We start from the raw sequence: 17,694 nt of genomic DNA, 5'->3' as shown, positions 1-17,694 counted from the left end.
TGAAATCTTTTTGTCCTTCCTAGGGGAAGACAGAAGTTGTGGTTGATTTTGGGAAGAGAGGCAAGCGCAGGCGGAGGTGCTGAGGTGGGCGGGCAGGGAGAGAGAACGGGTGGGCAGCAGAGGGTGGCAGCCGGGTGCCACAGGTGTAAGAGCATCCCTTTCCTTCCCCTTCCCCTCTCGCAGAACAGCTCAGGCCGGAGGCACCTCCGATGCCATGCACTCCACCCCCTGCTAAGGCAGGGGCAGCTGCATCCAGCTGGGGTTTGTGTCACCACAGAAGGACACTCCATAGCCTTTCTGGACAACCTGTGCCAGTGTCTGACCGCCCATGCAGCAAAAAAGGTGGTTTCTTGTGTTCAGAGGGAGTCTGACGTATTTCAGCCGGTGCCCATTGCCTCTCGTCCTGCCTGTGGGCACAGCAGGGGTGCGCAGGGCTTTCCCCGCATGCCCGCACACTTGCTGTATGTGTAATGTGTAAATAAAATCATGGACGCACAATGAGAAGAGCAGTCAATACAAAAAATGAAAGCAAGTCCGGTTAATTTGCGGTTGGGATCTTCTTGCCCCGACGCCATCAGCTCCATCACTGACAGTGCACCATGCCCAGCTCGCAGCGGGCACGTGGCATTGCCGGAGGTGCGGGGCTCTGTGGAGACCTCGCCAGAGCTGGCCGGGGGCACTGGGCAGGTCGCTGGAGCCCATCCTACCCGTGCCAGGAGCGAGGAGCGTGGGCTGTGCGTGAGCAAGAGCCTGAGTGCGCCTACACAGCGTGACCGGTTATCTAAGCAGTAGGGCTGATCACGCTCCCTATTGTAGCTCTGTGTGTTTGCAAAAACCTGGTCTGTTTCATAACTTAAATGAAATACAACTTTTTTGCTAAGCAAAGAGCAAACCGTGTTAATTTACCTGCCTGTGTATTGATCCCCTTTGCTTTCAGAAAAGCCGTCTGCATGCCTGTGTCTCAGAAGCCACTACGCCACATTTTTATTAATCTGGGCATACTTAGTCTTCAGGGGGGGCTGTGCTGGAGGGCAAAAAACATGTAACTTCTGTAGTCCAGCAGGAACCCCAAGATTTGGGGATCATATGGTGGCTTATTACAATTACAGGTGAATGTGTGTCACTCGATTCCGGGGTCTGTCACTCCCAGCTGCCTGAGCCAAAGCCTCCCACATCTTTAAGATGAAGATAACAAACCAGGGCTCATTCGTTAAGTGTTGTGAGTTGAACTGGGCAGCTGCTCGGTGTGAGAACTGGCTGCGGTTACTCTAATTATTAATTGCTGGGTGCATTTTGACTGGCTTTAGCTTACTTTGTTTGCTTAAAGTACTGCAAAGTTTTCTCTGCCCAAAATAAAAACGCCCTCCTGGGCAGCGCAGCTCTGAGCGCCGGGAAGTGCAGGAGAGGAGGTCAGTGCCCGCGCCCCGGCTGCGCCCTGCTCCCTTAGCGCGGGACGTGGCATGGGCACCGCTGGGCTTGCCCCTAAATTAGCCAGCGTGAGCGGGCCAGCGGCGGCACAGATAATTTTCACCTGCTTTTAAGCAAATATTGCAAGTGTTTTCTTTTGGTATTTTGAAATCGCTCTCGCAAGCACTTTCTTCTCTGCAGAGGGCAGCGGGGCCGGCTCCAGCCCCGGTGACGCCAGCGGCTTTGCCAGTGACACCAGTGGGGCTGGGCACGGCTCCACAGGGGACCCAAAACCTGCGCTTGCCCTGGCTGCGTCTGCTGTCCAGGCACTAAGTTTTGCTCGTAAGAAGCAGAACTCAGCATTCTTCCTGATTTTTCTCCTCCCAGACAGGATTTCAGTTATTTAGCAGTAAAAAGCAAGTCAGGCGTTATGGGATTTGTTTCCTGAAGAGTTTTACAGGGAGCAGGTTAGAGGATAAAGCAGGTCTGAGAAAGTTGAATCCAGTGCAAATGGACAAACAGGAAAATGGTTCGGGGGCTACCTGGGGATGCGAGACCCCGGCTGGACAACTTGGTGAGCCCCAGGAAGGGGCTGCCACCTCCTCTGTCCCTGTCACCGAGGCTCTGGGGCTCCAGGGAGCCAGCCTTGGACCTAGCAGCGGGAATAGGAAGTGAAAGACTTTTCCTCTCCCATCCCTGCACCAGGAATTGGATTATGGGGCAATAAATCTTGGCCTCAGCAGCAAATGCAGGGCTGCCCTTGTGAGACAACTCTCGAGCAGCCACCAGCTCTGGTGCCCCGGGGCCCCTGTGCATCCCCGCGGGGCAGGAAGAGCAGCCTGTGTGTCAAGGGACATTGCGGGCCCTGTGGTGCCCACATCTGGAGAAAAAATGGGGAACCAAGAGGGGATGGGAGAAGATGGGGGCTGGGGAGGAGGAGCGGGGTGCTTGTGGGATCCTGCTCTCTGTGGGTTGGGGGATGGCCCCCATTCAGAGGGTGGCAGGGCCACCCGCAGCATGGCTGATGGCACACTTGGCTGCCAGGGCCGTGGTTAAAGATTAAAGCTGGCTCCAGTCTGCAATATTTATCTTGGGAGGGGGAGGACCCCAGGTTGTTTGGTTTGTGGGAAGTGTTGGGAAACGGTGACGCTGGTGCGGAGAGACCAGGCAGGGCTGGTGCACAGCGGGGTCAGCACGGGGTGGGTGTCCCCGTGCGGCGAGGTGGGGACGCTGCGGGCAGGATGGGGCCCACGTTGGCAAGTACACCTGCCCCTGCCACGAGCACTTCCTGTGCCCGCATGAGCCTGGTGTGGGCCACAGCTTCAGCGGAGAGAAAAGTTAGGGATGCAATGGTTTGTACAGGGGGCAGGAGACACACACAAGCATTAGAATCTCACCGTAGAGGAAAATGAAAGGCACAGGCACTGCTGTGACATAAATACTCAAACCCACAAAACTTGCCAAGTTCTGCACCCTGGAATGGTGCAGGAAGAACAAAATTTTCTGTTTCGGTTTCATGGCATGCACTTTGTACCAACAATGGCAAAACAGGCATGTAGGCAGTACCCCACTAGATCTTACAAGCCGATAGCATTTTTTTTTTAGGCATATGTGCATTTATTGTCCTGATATAGTAACATACATGTTTAAACCAGACTGAACACAGTAGTATAACATGTATTGTAGAACTGATCCCGCATTAATCGGGAGGGAACTAGATTATGTGGCAGCTGATCTCTAGTTTCTGCAGATAAGCTTTTATGAAGAATTGCCGGGAACTGGATTAGAATTTTTAGATATACAGGTGAGCACCTAAGTTATCACTTTATACATAATTTTTGAGTTTGGTATCCCAAAATAGCCCCTAGCCAGTATTGCCAGACAATAAACGCTGACAATGTAGATCGATTTGGCAATTGTTTAGGTTTCAGCAGTGGTTAGAGGGAGAAAAATCCCGAACAGGAGATGTTAACAAATGAGGCACCACGGGCACGCGCTGCAGCCGTTAACTCTGAGCGTGCCTGGTGCGAGGAGGGCACGCTGCTCCCTCTCGCTCAGCCTGAGCCTTCTGCTGTCAGAGTCCGCGGCCTGGCGGCCCAAACCCCAAGACCGAGGTTCCCCGCAGAGCCCCACCAGGGCATGGGTGCTGGTAAGTCTCAGACAGAGGCGGGAGGGAGCCCGTGCGCTCGGGCACTGCCTTCACAGGCACTGAGCTAGGCAGTAAAGAGGAATTTGTGGGTACAGGAGAGCGCACTTATTGCTGGATATCCTCTTCATTTCGTAAGGGCGTAAAGGGATCCAATACCCACAGACTGCCTCTAATAAAAGACCAGAGAGCTAAAGCATTTTTAAATAGTGGGTGACTAACCACTGTGAGAACTTAAAAATAAGACGGTGGCTTCAGCAGCAGCGCAGCCTCTAAGTCACGCTGCTCCTGCTGCAGGGATGGCCGTGGTGCGGGGTCCCTGCGTGTGCCATGTGTATCATGTATGCCACGTGTGCCACATGTGCCACGCTGCTGGCTGACCCGGTGCTTGTTACAGCCCCTTCCAGCCAGGGAAATGTGGCTCTGGGAATCCAGGTGAGTGTCAAAAAGCCCAGGGCAAAGCTCCTTTCAAGGAGCCGACAGGGAACCCAAGCAGGGTCGAGGCAAGCAGCAAGTCCTCTCTTGGCCTGGAAAGTGGCCACTGTGCAGAAATAGAGGAGAAACGATCGATCGGCTCTGACACAGCACAATGACAGCTCTCGGGGCTCCAGATCCACCCTGCGAGGAGGCCGAGCGGTTCTGAGCCCCGGCTGGAATCCAGTAGGCGTGAGTCTGCCCCAAATGCCCGCTGACACAGGTGACCCAGGAGCCGAGGGGCTGCCCCTGTGTGTCGTGAGGTCCCCTCGGCCTCCTGGCCTCACCACACGGCGCGGTGAGGAGGCCCAGGGCACACAACGTCCTCTGTGCCCAGGGCTGCTGCCTGGCTGGGGCCTTTAATCGCAGCCAGAGGAAGAGCTCCCTCTGCATCGCCGCAGCACGGACACCGCTCCCGTAGGATCGGAGACTCCTGCGGTCCTTTGATGTCTGCAGCTGGGATGTGCAAACCTCTGGGAGCACCACTCGATGCTCGCTGCGTGCCCCAGGCAGCGGGGGGCAGGGGCAGAGGCACCTCCCTGCTGGTGGCAGCCTGGAGCGGTGCTGGGCCTCGCGGGTGGCTCTGGGGCGGCCAAGTCCCCGCGAGCAGCAGCGCTGTGCTTTGAAAACATGCAACGGGGTAATGCTGTTGACTGTTCCCCATGTGTAATCTGTCCCAGAGAAGAAATATGTGTGTGTCTAGAACCAAGGGGTTATCCAAGAAATGTGTAAGTGGATTTGCTCCAGGTTTGGTTTACGGAGTTGAGAATGATAATGGGAGGCAGTGGGTGCGAGGAACCAGGAAGACACAGAGCTCACCTTCCTAAGAAGCAGAGAAAAGGAAATGGGTGTTGCTGAACTCAGAGACCAGGAGGGTGAGAGCCCAGAAAACACAGGAGAAGTTGCTCGGCATGTCCGGCAGCTCCTCACAGAAAGGGCATTGAGGACACAAACCCAAAGTCACTGAGCATGGAAAGAGGATGGGAAGTGAGCTGAAAGCGCACCTGGGCTAAATCACAGACCCTAAAAACCTAAAAAGCAAGCAAGTGGTTAGTAGTCAGATGAGCAAGGATGAATATAAAAGAGTAGCACATAAAATGTAAGAAGAAGATTTGAGCCTGAGGCACAAATGAAGGAGCTAGCAAGGGAGTTCAGAAGTAAAACTTCTGGTAAGTTGTTAATGGCAAGAAGCCCAAGGAGCGAGCTGGTCTGTGGCTCTGCAGGGAGGAAGAGCTGTTGGTAGGGAGCTGAGGTAGTTATCGGTGGTTCGCCGTCGGGATGGGAGGAGGTATCGGGAAGGGTCCTGCAGGGGTCAGTCCTAGCCGGGCTCTGCTCAATATTTTCATTACCAGCCGGCATGACGGGCTGCCGAGGACGCTTGTTAAACGGGAGGGCAGCGCTCAGCCGGGAGGAGCTGCGAGCCTGTCGGAGGACGGGGTTAGCACTCAGCGTGGCCTTGCGATGGGGTCAGGCCAGGCATGGGGGTGCGCTCTGAGGGCTGGGGTGGGCTGGGACGGTGCCGCTCGCTCTGCCCACCAACGCCTTCGCAGTGTGGGAACCCGCTAAGGGTTAATGTCGTGGGCTGTGGGTCTCTGCAGATAGGCGTGGATTCCTGGAGCTCACCCAGCATTCGTCCACGCAAGTATTTCCACGGGCCAATTATTCCTGAGTGGGGATTTTTGATGGGGCGTTTTTGGTGTTATTTAACATCAGTTTCATCGGCATAAAACATGCCCGGAGCTTGCACAATAACCATAGAAAAAGAATCATTGGACCTGGTGATCTCTTGAGGTCCGTTCCAACCCCTACAATTCTGTGATTGTGTGATTCTGTGGTATACCAGCTTGAAGGGAAAGGTGGGCAAATCAGCTTGCCTCTGCATTAACACCCAGCCCCAGGTCAGAGGGCTGGACTCCTGACAGCTCATCCCACAGCCGGCGTGGGGAGGGGGCCACACGAAGCCCCCGGTGTGTTTGTACCAGTGACTAGTGTGCCCGTGTACCTCAGTCAGGAGAAAAAAAATCACTGCTAGTGGGGGAGTGCATTAGCTGCTTGGGCTCATTAGCATGAAGGGTAATTTGCACTAATCAGCCTGATGCAGACGCAGCATGGGGAACCCGGGCTGCCAGCCGGGGCCGTGCGGCACGGCCGGGGATAACGGCAGTCCGTTCTTCAGGTCTTTGGTGGGGCTATCGAGCTGTGCGGGTGAGATCGGGTGCTAGCGAGCACCGCACATCGCTCCTGGAGATTCGTACGCCAGGCACGAGGCCAAGAAAAGCAAGCGCCGTTTCATCCACCGAGCATCTGTCACGGGTATCTCGAGAGGAATCGGCAGCGGAGGGCTTGAACCGAGACACCGTATCCCCGATGACTGGCTCTTGCCTAGCCCAGCGCCTGCAATACAGCTGGGGCTGCGCCGGGCCGTGTTTGTTCTGCTAGGGTGCAGCATTCGTGGCACACTGTCACATAATTTGTCTGAGCGTATTTCCAACCACACAGTGTATCCTGTGCAATATGGAACGGGTTTTGATTAAAATGGTGATCAGGCGCTCTGCAGCGTGTGCCTACGGCACGGAAAAGCCCTCCAATTCAGGCCATTAATTATTATTGACAGCAGGCAGTTAAGAAAATACGAAAGGAAGAAGTGGACGCAGTTGAGTTTTACAGACTTCCAATGCACAATAAAACATTTTATTTAAAAACAATGCATTCAATATTGTGTTTTGGCACATGAGTCAATGTTGCAGGCACATTCACACCAAACAATAACATTGCTGGAAGATTCAAAATGAATCATCGCGTTTTTCTCCACAAACTATGGTCACGACAAGTATGCGGTACTCCTTTACAGAAAGAACCAGGCTCCTTGCTCACAAATGTGACGACGTATTTACATGCACAATGCACTGTGCAGGCCACATCCAAACCTCAGATGTGCGGCCACATCTGGTACAAAACATGTCAGTCTGCGGGCCCGATCCTGATCGCTCTGAAGCCAACAGAGACTCTTCAGGGGGAGCAAGACTCAATGCCAGTTCTGCTTGCAACATATCTCACAACATGTGCAGCTTCGCATGCCATTCACCTGAGAGTGTACTCTGGCCCTTTGTGAACATTAGCCATTTAAAAATAAATAATACTTTTAGTATGGCCATTAAATAATGAATCCTTTATTACAATTATGGCATTTTTTTCTCTTTTTTTTTTAATATTTATCTTTTTATTGAAAACAACTCCATCAGGCATTGAACTGTATAGCCGTTTGAATAGACACATTCATTTACAGAAAACCTGCTTCCTAAACGATTTGTTTTTGCAACCTTCATTCACAGTTAGTTATATTTCACAACTACTTGCTTTTTGGTATACTCCACAACTAAAACTGGTAGCCAAAACGCCTTTTTTAAATGTATCCTGCTACCATTCACTGAAAAGATGCAAGCAACTAAAACACAAAACGAAGATGCGTAAAAGGAGGAAAGGTAACACGCGTGTTTCCATTCCTATGTACACCTGCTCCTTCCCGTTCCCGGCCGACGGCCCCGTCCCAGCGCGGGGCACGTCCTCGGCTGTCCCCGGAGCTAGTCGGAGGCCTTCTCTCGACTTTGTAAACTGAAATGTTTTGTACTTACGAGTATTGATCACACTGCATTACGCATACTTTCATTTAGCTGTATTTGTTTGTCTAGACATTCAGTGATAGTGTATATTTTCCCTGAACCGTCATGAATTCATTTAGATAAAGAGCAACAGGAAGATTTTGGGCCAAACAAAAGCAGAGGAAGAGTCTAGCCAGCACGATAACAAATGCAGCTGGGATTTGCTGTCCTGAGGACGCAGGGCTGCAGCTGGCATCTTCCTGCAGCTGGGAGCCAGGCAGGAGCACGCTCGCCTTTTTAACAAAAATGCCGTTTTCTGCCCTGGTTAAGGATCAAGCCCCTAACACGGGGTTCTACAGGAAAACCAGCCTGAAAGCGGGGCTTGAGAAAGAAGCCCAGCCCTGGCCCTGAGGAACCAGGAGGGTCTTTACCCGCCTGGGGAGCAGAGCCGCCCGCGCAGCCAGCACAGCCTGCCCTTCCCCTTTGGTCTCTGAGAAGAGCAGAATTCAAAGAGATCTGAGGAAACAGGCAGAAACAAAAGATGCACATTTTAAAGATGGTTTTCCACATTGCAACAGCTCGGACAAAAAATATTGATACTAAGAAGCAATTTACTTTGGGCTGTATTGCGCCATTGATTTTGGGGCAGAACTCCCCATTAAAATCAATGATTCTGAAATGTTCAATGTGGTTCTGAAAAATCAATGGGGAGTTTTGCTTAAAAATCAATGATATAATATGGCCCTTTGTCAATAATTTTTCTGTGCTCCCATTTCCGAATATTTGCAGTCGTTTCCACGCTGCCTTCTCTGCACTCGGCGCCTCTTTGTGCCGCCGCACAGCAGCAGCTCGGCGGTGACCGCTGTCCCCTGGGACCGGCACCGTGCCCTGGCCCCCCTCTGCCTCGGGTCAGGCCTCACTGCGAGCAGGAGGAACCTAAGAGGCGCCTGAGTCAGGGAGGCCAAACGAAGCCCGCGCTGTGTCAGACAGCTTTCCCCCACAGTCCACCACAGAACCGACGGCAGCCGTCGGGAGAACAGGCCTTCCACACGCGGGCATCTTCCTGGCTTTACTGCAGTTACGGAAGTCGTTTACATTTTAAAAAATAAACTACGACAATTTAAAGAACTGCCTCGGGGCAATTTAGGTTTTTGGTTTCAGCTTCTAAGTTTACTGATTATCTTCTAACACGGGTGCTCTAGAGCAGTCGTTCTGAACAGACGGAAGGCACGCACTGCCAGGACAGACGGACGGAGGCCCTGGCAGTGCCGCTGCTCCCTTCCCCGCTCCTCTCACAGCAATGCCAGGGCAGGAGCTGCCCCCGGCCGCTCGCCTCGGCTCAGCCACGGGAAACACTTGTGCCACCAGCCCTGCTGGGGACACCGGGGGTCCCGTGCGCCTGCCCAGCAGCCACAGCCTCCCCGCAGGGCCGCAGTGGTGCCCCCAGAGCAAGGGCTCGGCCGGGCTGTGCTCCCTGCAGCAAAAACAGCCCTGGAGGCACAGAGGCACACAGATGGAAATACGTGTGTTTAGGCTATGGACATTTACTTGCGAGTACGTCTAATTTAAAGTAGTTATGTCAAGTAAACAATACGCAGCAGCCAAGCAAGACCTGCCAGTGCAAATTTGCCATTGAGAGCCAGCAGCTGAAAACTGTATAGAGTGCACTGGCCTCCACATTCAAGCAAATATAATGATAATTGTTCATATTTCTTTAATTTGCTGATTAAAAATGACCTCTCCTGACACGAAGCTGATAGCCTGCCCCTTAATCAAAATAGCTGCCGCTAAGCAGGGGCCAGCGGGCGTCACAGGCCGGGCCGCAGGGCGTGGGGGGGCCCTTTGCTCCCCAGGGCTCCCGGCCGAGCCGCACACTCCGCTGCGCACCGACTGCAGAGCGATTCGCCTGCCCTAGCAAACGTGCCTCTACTGTACAGCTCCACAGCAAGTTATATCAGAGATGATTAGTTACGGTACGTCATGAGCAATTAGCGCAGAATCCTTCCTTCCCTGTGTCATTTCTCTTTTGCTGTTTTAGGGTGTGCTCTGGCACCTGGAGAAGGCTTTGTGGCCGGGCTCAGCTGGGCCGGGTGCTCCCTGCCCCTGCTCACTGCCAGCAGCGTTTCGGGCCGGGGAGCCTGGCCCCTTGGCTGGAGGGCGGCTGAGCCCAGCCCCGCGCTCAGCCCGGCTGCCGCCGCATTCCCCTGGGCACCGTGCTGAGCAGGGCAGGGCCGACTGCCCGCGGGTGCCATCCTGCCAACCTCAGCACCAGGGGACCCTGCGCTCTGGGTCCGTCACCTGGGAATAGCGGGGCCGGCTGTCCTGCTCTGCATCACCCTGCGCGGCCGCGCTCCGATCCCTGACTGCGGCCCTCACCTGCTACCACAACACAAATAATAAATGGCAATATTAATAATAAAAGCACCACATGGCATAACACGCTAGCGTTACTACACAGCTATGTCTTCATAATCACATTTGCTAGAAGTCATACTCTGCTGTACGAACAGTGGTGAGCGCAGGACGATTGCGACAGCAAGGAAAGCCGGAGATGCCAGCAGAGCTGATGCAGAATTACGCCCTGGGAAAGAGAACTTCGCAGTCAGGAGTTCAGGTTTCTACACAAGTGCGTCTGAAGTCACTCGTGGGCAGCAGGCCGGCATGCCATGCCAGAGAGCATCCAAGCCCCTTCCACAGCTCTAAACGCCCATTGCAAAAGTAAAAGCCGGAAAATGCTGGATAACTAAATAGGGAAGAAGGGGGGATTTTCCAAAGGGCTTTATAACTCTCGGTATTTGCAGACAGTGCAGAGGGATGACGTACCTCCCTGCAGGAATAGGCTGAATTTGGTCGTGTGGCGGATGCGGTGGCTTTTCCCCCCAAAGCACAGGAGGTGCCTGTTGTGGCTGGGGGTGCTTTGAGGGGCCGGGGATGAGACCGGGCCGGGAGGGAGCCGGGTGGCCCAGGGGCCGGTCTGGGGGCGCGGGGCTGGCTGTGGGCACCGGGCGATGCTCCCGGTCGCTCCGAGTTTGTGTGGTTCCGGAGCCCCCTGCCCTCTTCCTACGTCTGCGTGTGGGTACGGAGTCACTGAAAAACTAAAAGGTGCAATTTTAAGGTATGATTTTAAATTGTCTTTTGCATCTTCTTTCAGTGTACAGTCAGTTCTCAGCGTCATACAGAATAATATAAAAATGTTAAAATACTTTTAAGCATACTGGTTTTAATTAGAAAAACAGTTACTTTACAGACTCCTTTATCCTGAGACATCATGGCCAAGATTTTCAAATACGTGACCCTAAGATTTGTCCTTTTTGCAAACAGCCTGATTTTCAAAGGTACTTAGAAAGCTGTGTCTCCCTTTGACCGCACTGACTGTTTGTGACCGGAAAACGAGGCCACTAATTCAGTTGTCTGACCGTGGACTTAGGGATGTAAATGGGGAAATCCAGTAATTGCATTTCCTGTTCCCTGTGCTCCTGCTACACTCGCTTCCCTTTAAAAGCCATTTTTTAGGAACTTGGAAGTCCTGATTTCATGCCGTTGCCTGCCTGCCTGGCTCCCCCCGACCCGCTCACCCTCGTGGGTGCTTGGTGGGGCCGGGCCGGAGGGACGGCCGGGCGCACCTCTGCCGAGCGGCGTGGAGCACTGCGAGGCATGGGCAGCGGCAGACGGGGCTTCTGGTGCCGGCTGCCCATCCCGTTATCCGGGCTGAGGAGGCCTGCCAGCCCTCCCTGCACGGCCCGCACACCTCGCGAGGGGCCGGGTGCTACGTGGGGCCTCTTCCGCACCGCCGCCATGCGCCGCAGCGAGCGGCGTGGGAGCCTGGCTGCACGCGGGGGTAAATGGGTGCTCCCGGCGGCTCCCTGTGCCGCAGTACGGGCACGGGCTCCGTGTGCTCACAGCCGAGGAGACGTTGTCTCCCAAAGGGTGCTTCCCACCGAGGACACGGCCTCGAGAGGGGCGCACGGCCTGGCGCCGCGCTGGGGCTCGCCTCGCCGCGGGGTAGGCACTCCACAGAGACCTACGGCCGCCCGTTTGGTATTTCAACTTCAAAATTAAAAGACCAAATAGCGTCACACAGATGTGAATGAAAATGTTTCAGTCGGTCTAATTTGGACTAGGGTGTGGCCCCAACTGACTTAAAACACTGGAGTATTCTAAGAGTAATACAAATGCCTAGCTAAAGTACAAGCTGTATTCTCACCTTTTCCATGAGGTCTTAAAAAAATGTAAAATTCAGTAAATACGAAAATATGCAAGCTGTGGAAATTTGGGATCCTTGCTGAAGAACTTGTAAGTGATAATAAACTGGGATTCTGGGTGGCTTTGTCAGTCAGCCACGCCAACCAGATGGATGCTGAGCTACTAATAGCAATGTATACAAGAGAAGCGATACCTTTTAAAATTAGCACTCCTAATTCTAATCTGAAAGGAACAATTGACTTAAGATGTTTAGAGGCATTTAGTGGAATGCTGAAATAGGAAAAGATTTTAAAACATACTTCATAGCATATATATAAATGCAAAATATTTCAACTTTGCTGTGCTGCTGCATGAATAGCATCCACAGAATCTGATAAATGCTTCTGCACTGCTAAATATGCTTAAACCCTTTGATGAACAGTGACAAGGGTGATTAAAAAGCATCTTTATATTATGGAAAATATTTTAGGGTGGGTATTATTATTTTTTTTTTTTAGAATTGTATCTGAAGAATGTTTAACTCAGATTTGGGCACTTTTTAGACAATCATTTGGCACTTCAAGATTAGGTTCTTAGGCACAATGCGACAAGGTCAGTTTGGCCAGTCCTTCACCGTGCATCCTGTAGAGCAGCTGGAACTCTGCAGGCAGCTGGTGGGACTCCTGCCACTTGGTTGTGAACTTTGTTCCTTTCTTATCATAGTAGTGGTATGGGAGGTCTTCCCTTGTGTTGGGGTCGAACCCGAACGGCCAGAATCCGTACAAGTGAATCTCTTCGCATATGGCAGAAGCAAGTGTATACATGAGAATACCTGTGCTCAGCCGCTTGGGTGACAGGTGTTTGTTTTTCCAGTACCTGTGAAAAAGAACAAAGGCGCGTTAGCATAGGGTACACATAATGCCACGGGTTTGTTGTAAGAAAAAAAAAGGAAAAAATCAGTGCATGGAGACCGTCAGTGCTCACAGCTGTTAGCCCCAGCAAGGTAAGGATTGCTGTTCTGGTCAGTCTGTAATGAACAGCACTGCAGAACTACCTTATTACCAGTCTGATTCTCTTTTGTGATCCCCTTCTGATGTCTTTTTGTTTTTTAACCTGGAAAAGCAGTGCCTTATCCAGAAAGGTAGATTCACTGGCTCCTGGTCACATGCGCCACATTTTCCTTGTATAAATTACTACAGATTTGCTGCAGATGTCTGTTAGCATCCCCATTTGCTAGCTAGGAAGAGCAAGTTCTTCTATAAGCGGTGCTTTTCGCATGCAGAATCTCACTCAACTCCTCCGTACTCCTTCTGTCTCTGCGGAGCCCCGGCAGGAGCAGAGCCCATGGCAGAGCACGCCCTGTGCGCACAAGCAGCCCACCTCAGATGTGCCTCAGTATAAATCCGTACAGAAATAACTGAAGCACTTACTGAAACAATAACAAAACTGCGTTTGCTTTGAAAGCAGACGGTACCGGGTCCTGACTTGCTAGACAGTGCCTATCAGGTTAGTCGTGAACAGAAAAATAAATGCAGTTGTATTGGTATGGAGAGAAATATGTATTTTGACAAGTTAAATGTGAAAGAAAAATACGCACCTGTTAACATGTTGCATTATATTTCCTGGCCAAGCCAACTGGACCTTTAGTTGCCCTCTATGCTCAACAAAGAAGTCAACCAGTGTTCTTGTGACTGTTGCTGATGTGTGGAAGAAAAAAGCCGGGATCCAAAGAATGGCTCCATCAAGCTTTTTTAGACTTAAAAAGAAATTGTTGCGATCCTGAATGGTCAAAAGATTGTTGTAATACTTCTCCAGGATGCTGGGGTTGAAGGTTGTGAGATTGGTTTTCCTTCCAACATCTTTTTGGAATGCCTCAGTTGGAGCAAAATTGCAACGAAAAACAAAATCAGATTTATCTATTTCTTGTCCGCACTGACTCCCGGTCAGGATTCCGCTATTTCCAACCACGGCACAAATGTTGTAATGCTTATTCAGGATCGGTGACACGTCTGGAAGCAGTGATCTGAAGTTATTACTAATAGAAAAAACGTACTTATGGCTGGAATAATCATAATGCATCAGCTGTCCAATCCGAACACTATTCTTGGTCAAAGAAAAATTTTTTATTACATCGACATGCTGAAGGATTTCTTGCCTAAAATAAAACAGAAAAACAAAAGAAAACATTGAGTTATATTTCTCCCTTTTCTGTGGTGGAGAGATTTATTTCCAGCTAGACTTACTTTTTTTTTTTTTTTTTTTTTTAAATGCAGCAAAGCAGTTTCCTGAGCAATGTGGTGCAATGGCTTTAAAATTAATATACATAAATAGGAACGATGGAGCTGGCTGCTCACCTAGTGCTCTGCTTGGCTTTACTGGCCTGTCCTGACTGATGCCAGCTAAGGATGTGTCCATGTCTGCTGCAATAGTGTCAGGATTAAAATATCGGATTCACCATATAAATGTGAGGAATGTAACAGCATACACTTCCCACGTTCACCTTCCTGAAGTGTAGGGTGAAACGCATTTCTGTTTGTGCTGCAACATGCCTGGTGGAAGAGTTTGCTGCTGCTGCTGTTCTCTGCACATATTTCACTCAGTTCTGGACCACGGATCTCTGGTAATGATGGATATTGTGTTTGCCATGATGCATTTGAAGCAAAACCAAGAAGTCCAGCTGAATTAACAGTAACGTAGCTGATTTTTTAAATACAAGTACTTCTTGTGTTCTCATTAAGAAGCTTTGAGTCACAAAGCAAGTGACAGTCACTGTCTCCCTTTATGTAAACATAATTCCTTAATGTCTTTTTTGAGCAAGCATGCCAGCATCTTTGCAAGGGTTATTAGGAACACAAAAAAACAAACAAAACCAACCCTGCTCAGGAATTTCCCTAGCAGGGCATAAAATTAGAAAACCAATACCACTTTATTTGCTCATGTTTATGGAAAACAAACAACCTTGCTTCCAGCTCGCATCCTCCAATGTCTAAGCATTAATGGAGTCCCACTGGGTACCCTAATTATGGGTTATGGCTGACAGACAAATGCAGAGGCAGATCCTGAGGCATTAGCTAAAACCAACAGAGGGGTGACACTGAGTTATTTATTAAGAATGAGATGGTGGTGCCAGGAATGAAGCCATACTACGGGGGGGGGGGCACACCAGCCGGGGAGATCCCAGGGAAGGGATGGGGCAGGCAAAGTGCCATCGCCTCTCGGAGGCCCACAGCTCCTTATCGGCTTCTTTTGGGCTCCTTATGGGCGGCGGGCAGCATTTGGCAGTGCTGGAAGTTCATCACCGGCCTGCTGTGCCTGCAGCAGTGCTGCCCTGGCACTGGAGAGCGACCAGAAGGGAGGAGAGAGGCCCAGGCCCCGCGTGCTGGTGCTGCAGGGCTGCAGTGGCCCCGCTCTGCAGGGCTGAGGGACCCGCGTTCATGTTTCGCGGGTGGGATATGTGAACAGTCACGGTGCGGCCTCTAAACCAGCAGGCATTCATCACGACAAAGCCAGAGCCAAGATGGCAGTAGCTATCTTAAACGGCTAAAGGATTCTGTTTTCTTTAACTTCACTGCTGTATATAAATACTGCAGTAAGGCCAATAAATAACAGAGGCTGGGCAGACATCACCGAGTTCACATCACGGTGAGGAAAAGAAAAGCCCATTTTGCTTCACATGAAGTACAGGGCGGCTCTGAGGAAGCTTAAGGAACCGAGAAACTCCTTCTATTGCCACGAGGCCGTGAAAGTCAGCGCACCTTGTGAACGGGAGGCAGAAGCCAATGTGCAGTGAGGGCACCTCAGGGGGGTCCAGGCTTGGTGGCCCCCCCGAGCCGCCCCCAGCCCGCCCGGCCGGCCGGAGCGGTGCCAGGAGGCAGAGCCGCACCGCACTCGCTGGGAGCTGCTGGCGGCTGGGAAGTCGTGCTGGGCGCGTTCTGCCCTCCGTGAACGTGACACTTCATGGCTGCTACAGGCTGATTTGTTTCGAGTTTTAAGCAGCCAGCCATTTATCTTGATAAATGACAATTTCTCTCGCACTCTGGGAAACTGGGTCATGTTCTGTTTGGTAAAAGGATGCATGTTGCAGCTTGGTGTCCTGCTCTGAAATAATCAATTCCTCCATGTAACCATCTTGGGAAATGCTCTGATTCAGCCTTTGTTTCTCACGGCTGGCGAATTACTCAGAACTCGGAGTATTTAGCAGCCCCAGATTGCATTTTCTTAAACCCGCGGGGGAAGGGGATAACCTCAGGGAAGGTGAGAGGGGGCGAGCGGGCGCCGAGCGCTCACCTCTGGTGCGCGAACGCGGTCCGGTTGAACACCCACTTGGAGGGCTTCTCCTGCAGCTCGTGGGTCAGGGAGTTCGTGATGGGCACGAACGAGGGGTCCAGGAACTTCAGCGCGAACTGCGACCTGCAAAGGAGTGCACGGACCCACACGGGCACGGGGGCACACGCACGGGGGCACACACCCGGGGGCACACACCCGGGGGCACACGCAGGCCGCACCCCGTCTCCAGCCGAGCCCGACCCGCGCCCCGAGCCGGGCGGCAGCACCACGGACAGCGCCGGCTGCTCCGCGCCGCTCCCCGACGGGCCGGGCCGGGCCGAGCCGTGCCGGGCCGTGCCAGCCGCTGCCCACCCCGCAGCCCCCCCCGAGGCGCCGAGGTTCCCACGCCCGGCCCGGGGGCCCCGGGGATGGGGCAGCACGGATGGGCCGGGCAGGGGCGGCGTGCCCCCGGGGCGGCGTGTCCCCGGGCTGCGGGGGAGCGGCGGCGGGGCCGTGCCGGGCCGCGGGCAGCGGGCCGGGGCCGCGGGGCCTTCCCGGGGCCTTCCCGCGGGGCCCCGCCGAGCAGCGCCGGGGCTTCCCCGGCACCGGCTGCCGGCAGCGGGGAGCGGGTGCGGGGGTGCCGTGGGGGCCGCGGGTGGGACGGGCGGGACGGGAAGGCCCCCGCCCCCGGGCCGCGCCCGGCCGGGCAGCCCCCCCAGGCCGGCCTCACCTGAATCCCGCGTGGAACATGTACATGCGGGGCCCCCCCGCGCCGGCGGCGCGGGGCGCGCCGAAGATGTTGTCCTTCTTGAGCGAGACGTAGCTGATGAGGGAGAGGATGAGCAGCGCGATGCTCAGCATCACCAGCCCCAGCACGCTGGCCACCCGCACCATCTTGCAGCTCCTCATGCCGGGAGGCGGCCCCGCGGCTGGGCGTGTGCGGGGGGGCCGCCGCGGGGCTGCATGGGGGGGCGGCGGGCGCGGCGGCGGCGGGGACGGGGCCGGCACCGGCGGCAGCCGCCGAGAAAATGGAGGGAGGGAGGGAGGGAGGGAGGAAGGAGGGAGGGAGGCGGCGAGCGGCGGCGCGCTGAAATGGCAGCCGGCAGCGGCGACCCGGCGGCCCGGCTCCGGCAGCCCCGAGCGCCGCCGTGCTCCCCCCGCCGCCCCGGCGCACGGCCCGGCCCCCCCGGGCCCCGCTTTCCTCCGACGGCCCCGGGGGCCCGCCCCGACGTGTGCCCCCGCCAGCCCCGGGTGCCCCGCGGTGCCCCCCCCTCCGCAGCCCGGCCCCGCGGAGCCCCGGGTGCCCCGTGGGTGCGGGCTCCCCCCGCGCACCGTTTCTCGCCCGCGTTCCCCCTCCGGCAACGGCACCCGGCTGCGCTTTGGGCTGCACCCCGCAAACCCGCGGTGCCCCCCGGCCCCACGGCGTCCCCCTGGCTGGAGGGCGGGGGGCTGCGGGTGGCCGCGTGGCTGGTACAGCTTTCCTAAAACCAAGGAGTTTGGGCACGATGCTACCTAAAAGAGCCCCGGCTGCAATTAGCTGGCCCACAAATGAGACACACAAACTGAGGAACATTCGTCTCCTACGGACACAACTTCTGCGTGCCGCAGTACTTCCAGTGT

General features: G+C 54.0%; 1 protein-coding gene across 1 annotated transcript; it reads right to left on the bottom strand.

The window, feature by feature from the left end:
- Positions 1 to 6,681: 6,681 nt before the first annotated feature.
- LOC310889485 (alpha-N-acetylneuraminate alpha-2,8-sialyltransferase ST8SIA3) lies at positions 6,682 to 17,098 on the bottom strand. Its single transcript, XM_083817010.1, has 4 exons — positions 16,805 to 17,098; positions 16,096 to 16,218; positions 13,406 to 13,963; positions 6,682 to 12,684 (listed from the first exon to the last, which is right to left on the bottom strand). The coding sequence occupies exons 1-4, from the start codon at positions 16,981 to 16,983 to the stop codon at positions 12,402 to 12,404; spliced, it is 1,143 nt and encodes a 380-aa protein (XP_083673136.1). The 5' UTR covers positions 16,984 to 17,098; the 3' UTR covers positions 6,682 to 12,401.
- Positions 17,099 to 17,694: the final 596 nt, after the last annotated feature.

This window comes from Anser anser (assembly GCF_964211835.1).
Source record: "Anser anser genome assembly, chromosome: Z".
NCBI classification, from domain to species: domain Eukaryota; kingdom Metazoa; phylum Chordata; class Aves; order Anseriformes; family Anatidae; genus Anser; species Anser anser.
Note: the sequence above shows the minus strand (reverse complement) of the source record. Positions and strands in the feature narration are given on the sequence as shown.